This window comes from Protopterus annectens, chromosome 10.part0 (assembly GCF_019279795.1).
Source record: "Protopterus annectens isolate FY-2018-M chromosome 10.part0, PAN1.0, whole genome shotgun sequence".
Lineage (NCBI taxonomy): Eukaryota > Metazoa > Chordata > Ceratodontiformes > Protopteridae > Protopterus > Protopterus annectens.
In genome coordinates, this window is record NC_056744.1 from 716,129,259 (window position 1) to 716,141,001 (window position 11,743).

The 11,743-nt window shown below is 42.7% G+C and overlaps 1 protein-coding gene across 1 annotated transcript in view; it reads left to right on the forward strand.

Moving 5' to 3' along the window:
- PATJ (PATJ crumbs cell polarity complex component) overlaps positions 1-11,743 on the forward strand; it is a gene marked incomplete in the record, with an annotated part of 2,990,875 nt that overhangs the window by 2,726,647 nt on the left and 252,485 nt on the right. Inside the window, 2 exon segments of the mRNA XM_044085542.1 lie at positions 4,614-4,761; positions 5,569-5,655. Of these exon segments, the coding sequence (XP_043941477.1) occupies positions 4,614-4,761; positions 5,569-5,655 (235 nt within the window).

The following is an 11,743-nucleotide window of genomic DNA, read 5'->3' on the forward strand; positions in this document are numbered from 1 at the left end:
GAAAGTTCCTGTGTTGCCCATTTCCTTTCTTGGATAAAGGGAGGCTTCTTTGTTCACCAGTGGCAGTGGGGAGCTTGGAGCAGCCTATCTATCCCTGGAGGAGTGTTCCCAGCACAAGAATCTGGTAGTCTATTGGTCATTTTGGGCCAATTTCTAGCTCTTTCAAGTCCCCCTGTATAAAACCCGCTTTAGCACGGCTTTGCACGATTTTGCGCATAGCGCAGCATCGGGCAGCGCCACTTAATTGGGTTTAAACCATTCTTGGCTCCACAAAGTCTGCTCTTCACTTTTTCCCTTAGAACCGATCTAGTTCTCATAATAAACACCCTATTCCCACTCTAAAGCCTGGCACTTGCTCACTAAAGCAATTATATAAGTCAGCACTAAAAAATTAAAAGCACTACACCCTCACAAACTCCCCTTCAGTACTTTGTTCCCCATTGGCCCTTTTTTTCAATTATAAAGGAATTCCCAATACTATTCTAGCATGTCCAAAGGTCAGTTGTCAATCTCCTCTCCGGTCCAGCTGGTGAATCTGGGAATCTTGAGGCAATGTTACAACTGCCTCATGTACACAGACAACCCTCTCCTCCTCCCAACAAATTCCAACACATGTGAGAGATGCAACCATATAGCCAAACTGCTGGAGGCTAAGCTCTCTCAACTCAGTACTGGCGTAACCAGTCAGGAGGAGAAGGAAACCACACTCACTACAATTCCAGTCTCACATAGACCTACCACGACAGCAAACCAAACACATAAACCCACAAAAACATACTCGGTGGCTCTAAATAAAAATCTGCCTAAGCAGCAGAGACCTCCAAAGCAGACACCCAAGCAACCGCTACCCCAAAACAAAACACGTGCAACACATAGCTCACAAAGCCAGTGTGCCGAACAGTCACAGCCCTTAAGGCTAAACAACACACCTGATACACTTGTAATAGGTGACTCTGTCATCAGGCACACTGACGTCCCGCTCACCAGGCTGAACAAGGAGAAGGTCACGGTGAGCTGCCTGTCGGGCGCTAGGATCCACCACATAACACAAGCACTCAGGTCACTCCAAGGCAAGTACAAATATGACTCAGTCATTGTCCATGCTGGTGTGAATGACCTGAGACGTACCTCCCTGGACTACATGAAAAGAGACATAGAGGAGCTGTATGAGCATGTAGCCCAGGCTGGTATGACCCTGACCTTGAGTACCATCTTACCCTCACCAAGAATGATGCCACAATATGAAGACAAGATGATCAATTTCAACAATTGGCTTAAGTATTGGTGTCATTCAAAGGGGATCCAATGCCTGTCTGCCTGGGATGACATGCTCAACAAGCCACGATGCTTCACTAGGGACGGCTTGCACCTGTCACCCCTGGGCTTTCGGATATTGGCAAAGGCTGTTGCCACCCCCATAGTGTTTTTTTTAGGCAAGGCTCAAAAGACCAACCCACCTCCATAGGTATCACAAGGGATAAGAAACTAAGAGTAATGCTGCTCAATGCCAGAAGTCTAAACCTCAAGATGCACGCACTCGAAACTCTCCTTAGCATGGAGAACATCGATATCTGTGCAGTAACAGAAACCTGGTTCAAGGCTCCCGAGAGCACCCCAACACTACCAGGTTATACCTCATACCATGTTTTTCGGCCCCAAAACTTGGACCAACCCACAAAAGGAGGGGGAGTATCAATATTCGTCAAAGATACCCACGCCTCCAGGTTGGTGGCACAGCACGAAGCATCAGAGACTATCCATGTGCAACTAACAGTGGGTAAAACTGCCTTCCAGTTTATAGCCTGCTACAGACCACCCTCCCAAACCCAGGAACCCCACTCGGCCTTCCTGAGAACACTGGAAAATATGAAGGTCTCTCCAAACACCATTATATTGGGCGACTTCAACTACCCTAACATAGACTGGGAGCATTACTGTAGCTCCAACACCCTAGCCCAAAGGTTCCTAGAATTTATAAACTCAAATGCTATGGAACAACTTGTTGCCACTCCCACAAGAGGGGAAAACATACTGGACCTGATCATCACCAACATGGGGACTCTATGCTCCAGACCAGAAGTGTATCCCTCACTGGTAAGATCAGACCATAAACTAATCTCACTAGATATTCCCATCCTGACCCCAGCCCCTGCCCCTGCCCAGAAAACCACAGTGAAAAACTTCTCTAAAGCAAATTTCACACACCTCAAAACCGAGGTGAAATCCTTCAAAGCCCCCGGGCCTGTGGAAAATACGGCCCAGACCGCAGAATCCTTTATAAACGCATTCTATGAACACCTTCAGGAATGCATGGATCATGCAATCCCAAATAAAACCAAAAACCCAATCCTCCAAAGTCAGGCGTCCTGCCTGGTGGACCCCAGCCATAAACAAACTATACAATAGAAGGAGGAAGCTACTACATGATAGAGCAAAATCCCAAAAAGGGAAGGCATCTCTGATCAGTATTAGCAAAAAACTACGGGCACTCATAAAATGATCTAAGGCCAGCTTCGAGAGAAAAATTGTACAGGACACTAAGGATAATCACAAGGCTTTCTTTAGTTATGTTAGGAACCTGGGTGGGAATTCCCAGATATGCTCAGAATTAGTCCAAAATGACAAAAAATACACCGAACCCACAGACATTGCCAACATCCTAGCTGACAGGTTCAGCAAACTCCCCTTCCCACCAAAAGGGCAAATATCTATCCCAGCAGAGTGCTGCCCCCCTGACATCTCAGATGCTCAGGTAAGAGCCGCCCTCTCCAAAGCAAAAAACACAGCATCAATGGGACCAGACGGTGTCCCGGGCTGCGATCTACATGAACTCCAAAAAGAACTAAACCCAAACATAAAACTACTGTTCAGTCTCAGCTTTACTACAGGATATGTACCCAAAGAGTGGCGTACAGCAACAGTGGTCCCTCTCAACAAAGGTGGTGCCTCAACGGATCCTGGAAACTATCGCCCCATAAGCTTGACTAGCTTGGTCTGCAAAGCTATGGAAAGGATCATCATGGACCTCATAAATAAAGATATTGGGGACCTACAGACACTGGATCCTACCCAGTTCGGCTTTGTTAAGGGCAGATCCTGCCTCTTAAACCTGGTCGATTTCTTTGAAACAGTCACCAAGGCCATTGACGAGGGGAAGGTGGTCCACACAGCCTACCTGGACCTTGCAAAAGCCTTCAATACAATACCCCACTCGGGCATTATAGATAAGCTCACCAGCTTAAATATAAACCCCTATGTCACTAGATGGGTTGCAAACTGGCTCAAGGACAGAACCCACATGGTTAGAATTGCTGGAGCCATGTCAGACTCCAAACCAGTTACAAGTGGCGTCCCACAAGGCTCAGTCCTGGAACCTCTCTTGTTCGGTATATATTTCTCAGAGGTACAGGCTAACACGGAAGGACTGTGGCTGACCAAGTTCACAGATGACTGCAAACTGGGTGCCATAATAGACTCTCCAGCCGACACAAGCATCCTACAAAAGGGCCTCATAGAAACAGACAACTGGTGCCAGAGCCATGGCCTCGAGCTAAACGCCAAAAAGTGTATAGTCATCCCCTTTGGCAAAAACAAAGTGCCCACAAATTACCACATAGGTGGTAATCCATTAAGTACAGAAGAAGTAATTAGGGACCTGGGGACCCAAGTTGATAGCAATCTCTCATTTTACAACCACGTGGCCAAAGTGGTTAGAAAAACATTTTATATAGCCCACCTAATCATGAAGGGATTCACATCTAGATCAGAGGAGATCATCATGCCTCTTTACTCATCCCTCATCAGGCCTATAATTGAGTACAATGCCCCTTTTGGGATGTACCTTACCAGACACCTGCAGCAACTGGAAAGACCCCAAAAGTACCTCACCAAGAGGATCAAAGGGCTCAAACAGATGCAATATGCTGCCTGGTTAAAGAAACTCCAGCTCTACTCAGTGGCATACCGCCTGCTCAGAGGCGATCTGTGCCTGACATATAAAGCCATGTCCAACCTGGAATTAATGGACATGCTGCACCTCAGAAAATCCAAATCCCATCGAGCTACGCGCTCGAGAGACTTGAACCTCAGCACTGAAATAAATAGGACATGCTGGAGGGACAGATTCATAACCCAGAGGCTCCCTTCACTCTGGAATAAAATCCCAGTCCAGGTTAGGCAGAGTCCCTCATTAACTCTCTTCAAGAGGAATCTTGATGAGTGGATGGGAGATAGTAGGTTTACCCCGGGTATCACTTCTGTGTCACTGTTAGACAGAGGCACAGTATACTAACCTCAAAAAAGGGCATAGCAAAATTCATTTAAAATGGGTGGCGAAAGCCAAACACACTCTGGCTAGGCTTATAAATGCCCTAGGGCAGATAGCCTAGTATGAACCTATGAACCATGCCATCAGGTTGACTTGCCTCTAAGCTCCTACACTATCTCAGCTATGTACACTTTTTTATCTGTTTTTCTTTGATGTTTTCATTATGTCATTCTGTTTCCACAAACCTTTTAGGTTTTGCATTTCATTAGCTAAGAATAAGGTTGAGAAGCCTCATCTTTTTGAAAAATATGATTTAATAACCGCATACCACTGTTTTTATTACTAGCAATGGCACAGGTGTATTCATCTCTGACATTGTTAAAGGAGGAGCGGCAGACTTAGATGGACGATTAATGCAAGGAGATCAGATTTTGTCTGTGAATGGTGAAGATTTGAGGAGTGCATCTCAAGAGACTGTTGCTACAGTATTGAAGGTTAGTATGTCATCCCAACACTGCATGTTTATATGTTATGTTCTTAACAGTATTATAAATTAAATGAAATTTTGTGGTATTCATAACTGAAACAACAAGGTTGTGTCTGTGTTATATATTACAGTTTGTTGGGTTATACAATGGCAGCATGACTCAGTATCCCAAACAGAATAAAGTTAAAGTCATTGACCTGAAGTAAAAATAATTAAGTGCAAAAATAAGGTCTTTTTTAGCTATTTGAAGTTATAGGGCATACATAGGCTTAACATTTTTTGACTTTAGTATATCTGCTTTCTTTATGTATATTTCTAAATAAACAAAACTCAAACAGGCTTAGATATAGACCGCCGCAAACAATTACAAGATAAATGTAATATACGAGTTTCACTAGTAGCAAGCAATACATATTCTAGAATATTCGAGCAATACATATTCTAGAATTTTATTAGATTTTTCAATAAATTGTAAAACAGCACGTGTGTTAACATTTTCACAGATTGCTAAAAAGGGATTGTCTCTGCATATTCACAAATGTATACATCTATATTTTTACTGCAGTTGCATCAACAGATTTTATAGGAGTTAAGGGAAATAAAGGATGAAGAGGAAAACATTTAAAAGTAGTTGTTCCCTCCAGATGTATTTGGCACAGATTATTAGCCTCTTTCAGAATTTTCAGTACAGCACACCACTAGTGTTATACTTAAGTGTTGTGTTAATTTCTGTGTGTGTGTATTTTAAGTGATTATTTTCATTTGCACTGCAATGTGCATTTTTTCAGAGTTAATTCCTTTATTTTGGTTTCAGTGTGCACAAGGATTAGTTCACCTTGAAGTTGGAAGGCTGAAAGTGGCATCATGGGTGTCATCACGAAACGCATCTGAGGAGAGCCCGGTTAGTTATTCACACTAAATGCAAACTTGTTACATGTTATACTAGTGTGTGTGTGTGTGTGTGTTTTTCTCTATCAGAAGATTTTTTTCTGTATTTTTATAAACTATTACTTAATTCTGCTACAGGAGCTGCAGTGCATTTTATTTAAAGAATTATCAGGTGGGGATGTTACACAGCACTCAGAGCTTCTAAATGGAGATTGCGGTACAGTGAGGATTATGAAATTTATCCTTTTCCCCACTGTATTGTGATATTGGATTTGGTATATATAATTTGTGGTGGGTGTGGGGGCACAGGGAGGCTTTGCCCCCTGCAAAAACATATGTTAATTTTTTACTTAAAATTTTTTTTTTGCTTTTTTTTTTTTGTGGAGTTTGTTATTCAATGTACTGACTTGACCTTCAGTATAGAAAGTTTTTGTAGTGAATTTCGTTTCTGTGGTTTCACCAGTGTAAGTTTCGGTTATGTGTATTTTTGACAAAGTCAAATAGACACACACACACACACACACATATACATATATATATATATATATGTGTGTGTGTGTGTGTGTGTGTAGATATATGTATATACACACACACATATATACATATATATATATATATATATATATATATATGTTACCCACACACAGTCCCTCCAAAACATAAAGGTGCACAGACAAAATGTGGTTGCACCGATTCATCTCTGAGTCTGCAAGTAGTGAGTATATCGCAATTTCAGTTTTGTATGCTACAGCTGTAAGAGAGCCATCAACATGGGATGCATCTCTGTTAGCTATTACTGTTTTAAGTTATTCTTCACGTTGTACAAGATTTACCATTTCATCAATGGAGGGATTCCAGCTATTAGCTTATCTGTTTCTCCTCATGTCAAATCACATTCATGACAGCACGTAGGTGCAACAGTTTCTTCCCTGAAAGACAGTGAACTTGCCCATGCCACTCAATTTTGGATTCTTGACAGACAAAACTTGTTTAAAATCACATACATTCCAGAAACTGACTGGAAAAAATGGATGCAAATATGGTTTTAATTGTCCCTCTTGTTGTGAATTTCCATGGTTTTCCAACAATTTATACTTCCTCGAATCACTAAAGTAAATGCCCCACCTCAGTTGGGACTTGCTTGCTTAAATCTTAAGTATGCACTGATGCCCTTCCATTTCAATGTTGCAGTATTCATTACACTAGGGATCCTCTGCCAAGGGTGGCCCGACATCCGGACAATATACCAAAGCCTTTAGGTTGATTTAAGGTACTCCTTATGTCATACATGTGCTCCTAGCATAGCGTAGGGCATAAAGGTGATGTCCAGATGTACCATCCTCAGAATTACTTCGCTGCAAGTCCAAATGCCTTCTTTTGATTGTCAGTCTGAACGTCTATTCAGTTGCTTGTTCACCAAGCCTTTACAGATAAGTGCCCCATTGGTGTTTTGTTGTCTTGTCTTTCTTTTGCTGTTTTGTTGTTTGCAGGGTTTCATGTCATCCAAAAAGGGTAAATGCCAGTGTGGAAAACAGATTCCCCATAAAGACTGTCACAAACAGTATCTGTTTTGCCTTGGCACTTCACACGACTATGTGTCCTGTTCTATTTGTCAGGCCTTTGTTGCCAAGACTGTTTGTAGTAAGCTTTCTCTTTGGCACTTTATTTTTAGAATCAATATCTTAAGCTTCTTGCAAAAGACACAGTAGGGAACTTCCCACTCTGAGGGGCAGCTGTCTGTGAAGAAGGCGGCCAAGAAACCTAGGCTGGACATCCCTCCTGAGGTGAGTGATAGTTCAGAGGTTTCCCCAGCTTTATCGTTGGATTCTTTTGCCATGACCGAGTTGGAGGCTGGCAGGGATCTGACCTTAGGCACTTCCGAAGAGTCATTGTAGATATCCACTTCGATCATTCAGGGGGAATCAATGCTGATTACCTCCAAGGGGCCTAGAGGTGTTCCTCAAATTTTAATCAGAGAAGAAGTCCCTGCTACAGTTATTGAGTGCCATACTGAGTCGGAGCCTTCCAAATTTTTTAAGGCAGATGTCTCATTAAAGAAAAATCAGAAGACTAAGCATATTTTCTCAGCTCCTAAGGATCCAGAGAGTGAATGTTAGTCGTTTAGTGCTTTGATGGCTTTAAAACCTCCTCAGAGAGTTTCTGTTCCAACTCCTCCTTGGTCCACTACCCCTTAAGAGAACCAGAGGACAGGATTCCTCTGAGGAGGAGGCAGATTCAGATGAGGAATCCCTTGCTTACTCCTCCCAGATTCCCACTACTTTAGATTATGGTTCGGAGGAAGGTACCAGTCCTGATACTTTCTTTGAAGAGATTTCTTTTGGGGACACTATCTCAAGGATGATGGAGTTCTTTAAATAGGATTGTGCTCAAGTTTCTGAGAAACAAAAAATGTATTATTTGCTACTGCAGATGGATTCTCCTAGACCTTCTGCTGTCTTTCATCTTTTGGCTGCTTTGTTGGATGTCTTTTCTAATGCCTGTAAGGCTCCAGATTCTCAGCTCCCTGTCCCCAAGAAACCTGATAAATTCTATAGGGTGCCTGATGTCTGTAAATTTTTGTATAATTGTCCTCCTCCTGACTCCTTGGTGGTGTCAGTAGCTTCTGACAGACCTTGTCAGTTGCTTCCTTCTGCTAAGTTAGTGCCCTCTGATAAAGATAGGACCATGGAAAAGGCTAGGCAAGAAGGTCTATACCTCTCCTATCTTGACATTTAGTGCTGTTAATTATCAGACGCATATATCCGGGTACTTGTTGCCTCTGCTTTCCCAGGCCTGTCAGGTGATTTCTGATCTTCCAGACTCTGAAGGTAAAACTTCTGCCTTTTCCCTTTTAGAGACTTCTTCCCAGGTGGCTCATCATTCCATCAAGTGTAGTTATGATGCAGCAGATGCTTCTTCTAGGATTGCTGCTTTTGTATCATTGATGAGAAGTTATTTTTGGCTTCTGCTTCAATCTTTGCTTTATAATTTTAAGGCTGTGTTGATGGTCATGTTTATGAATGACCCTCAAGATAATAAACACTTGTTTGGAAAAGCTGCTGCTGATTTGTTCAAGTCCCTTCAGGATAAGGGCAAGGCTTTACAGGAACTTAAATATGTTTGTTTCTCCCGTGCCTACATTTCAGAGAAAATTACCCCAGTAAGCCAGCCTTTGTTTGCAGACAATCTCGCCCTCCTAAGGGTAAAAAGGGTGGCAGGCAGGCTCCTCCTCCAAAGGATACTCAGACTTCTGTGCCTCAGAAGTCTCCTTTTGATAAACCAGGTGATGTCTGACAATCCTGTTCTTCCCAGCCACTTTCCTCTTTCTTTTCATTTCTCTCTCTCTCTCTCTCTCTGTTTGATTAAGGATTACTCAGGATTCCTGGGTTCTATCAATTATCCACTAGGGGTATTTCATGGTCTGGAAATCCCTTCCTCCTTTTATGAGAATTCCTCATCCCCCTTAGGAACATCTGTACTTCTTTTCAGGGGTGGTTTGAGCTCTTTTGACTCAGGGTACTGTTCAGGAGGTGCTTCTGTCCCAAAGGGTGAGGGGGTTTTACTCCGGGATATTTCTAGTGTCCAGGAAAGAGGGGACCTGGAGACCAACTCTAGACCTCTCTCATCTAAACCATTTTCTGAAGATGCCTTCTTTTCAAACATTGTCCCTTCACACTTTCTTACGTCTTTTGCTTCTTCAGGCATATATGCTGTCTCTTAATCTCAAGGATGCTTATTTCCATATCCCTATTCATCCCCTTTTCAGGAAGTTTTTACATTTCTCTGTTGCTTCCTGGCATTTTCAGTTCTCCTCTTTGCCCTATGGCATTTCTATTACCCCAAGGGTATTTACCAAATGCCTCGCTCCTGTGATTGCTTTTTGCATGCTTCAGGGGATCCAAGTCTTTCCTTACTTGGGCAACCTCCTGTTTCTGGCATCCTCTCCAGAGATCTTGTTGCAAAATCTTCATTTTGCAATTTCCTTTCTAGAAAGCCTGGGATTCACAATAAACTTCAAAAAGTGTTTTCTGACTACTTCTCAGGACCATGTTTTCCTGGGGTGCAGGATCTAGACTGTGCCTGTGCTGGCATCCCTGCCTCCCCCATGACCTTAGCACTCATTTACTTTTTTCAAACTCTTCTATCTCTGGCCTGCATAACAGCCAGGACATTTCTGAGAGGTCAGTTCATTACTTCCACAATTCCTATGCCCTCTCTGGCCAAACTCCACATGAGAAAGTTTCAGTTTAGCTTCAGCATGCGCATCCCCTTGAATTTGTAGTTCCTGTTCTGACTTGTCTCAAGAAGGAACTTGAGTGGTGGATCCAGCAGTTGCTGATAAATCCAGGGCGCCCTTTTCTTCCCCTTCTTTCTTCTCAAGAGCTGTTCACAGATGCTTCAGACATAGGATATGGAGCAGCATTTGGCTCCCTAAAGTTGCAAGGTGTTTGGTCACCTCTTCAACAAAAAGAGCACATCATTGTCAAAGAAATGAGAGCTCTTCTGCTGGCTCCTCAGGCTTTTCATCCTCTCTTCTCCCTGGGACCTCTCAGAGTGTTCACAGACAATGCCACAGTGATGTGGTGTGTAAACAAACATCGAGTACAAGATCTTATCTTCCTTGCCAGTTGGCTCTCCTGGTGTGGAACTTTCTATCCAGTATCAAGTGACTCTTCAGGCTGTTTACATCCCCTCAGGTCAAAATATTGTGGCAGCCACTTTGAGCAGGTCCTTCATTCAATACCACAAATGGATGCTTCATAGGGATGTGTTTCTGGATATTGTCCACCAGTGGGGTACCCCTCAGATAGATCGTTTTGCCTCCCTTCTGAACAGACAACTTTGTCTTTTTTGTGCCCGAGTCCCAGGTTCTCTTATTTGGAAGGTGGATGCCCTGTCTTTTTCTTGGAAGGAGATGATTCTTTATGCTTTCCCTCCCCTTCCCATCATTCCAAAAGTCCTGTTCAAAATTCAACAGGGTGCTCCCAAAATCTTGTTGATGACTCCGTTTTGGCTGAAACACATTAGTTCCCTCTTGTTCTGCATTTAGCCAAGAGCAGTCATCACAGTTTACCTCACAGTGTAGACCTACTGACACAAGACAAGGAAACTCTCATCCATACCCACTTGTCCACTCTTCAGCTGACATTGTGGGTGATAAGATTTTGATTCCACATAGACACCTTTTTTCTGAGGATGTGCTTAGGGTCTTGCAGGAGGCTGGGAAACAAAATACTAGGAAATCCTACTTATCCAGATAGAAGAGGTTTTCAGTTTGGTGTATTTTTCGTAACCTGTATCCACTTTTGTTGGATATCCCTTTGGTTCTCTCTTATATGTGAATTGCTCAATGCTGGTTTGGATTATTCTTCTGTTAAGGCCCACTTATTAGCTATCTCTGCTTGTTTGCCTTTATATCCTCCTCTAGCTTCTAGATTTGAAGCTAAACAGTTTCTTAAAGGCATCCATCATATTAGGCCTCCCAGGAAGCCTGTTCCTCCTCTCTGGGATCTTAATTTTGTTTTGGAAAAATTGACTCGGGCTCCTTTTGAGCCAGCAGCTTCAGCTTCCTTGCAGTATTCATCTTGGAAGACTGTGCTTTTGTTAGCCCTTACTTCTGCCAAATGGGTGTCAGAGCTTCAAGCCCTTATAGTTTGTCCTCCTTTTTTTGGTGTTTCATATGGACAAGATGTCCTTGCATACTAATCCTTCTTTTATGCCCAAGGTGGTGAATGAGTTGTCCCTTAAATCAGTTTATTCATTTGCCCACTTTTTTCTCTTCTTCGCAATCTGCCAGTGAGAAGGTGCTGCACACACTGGATGTGCATAAACAACTATATTTTAGTTGGATAAGACTAAAACTATTAGAAAATCTGATCAGCTCTTTGTTTTCTTTCATCCTGGGTTCTTAAGATTAGTGGTGTACAAGCAGACTATTTCTTCTTGGATCTATAAAGTTATTTCATTTTTTTTTTTATCCCTTTGACGGTAAGAGCCTTCCTATTCTGTTAAGGCTCATTCTACTAGAGCTGTGGCTTCTTCTGGTGTTTTTTCAGGGATTTGGATACTAATTTGAGGTAGCTACCTGGACTTTTGTGCAT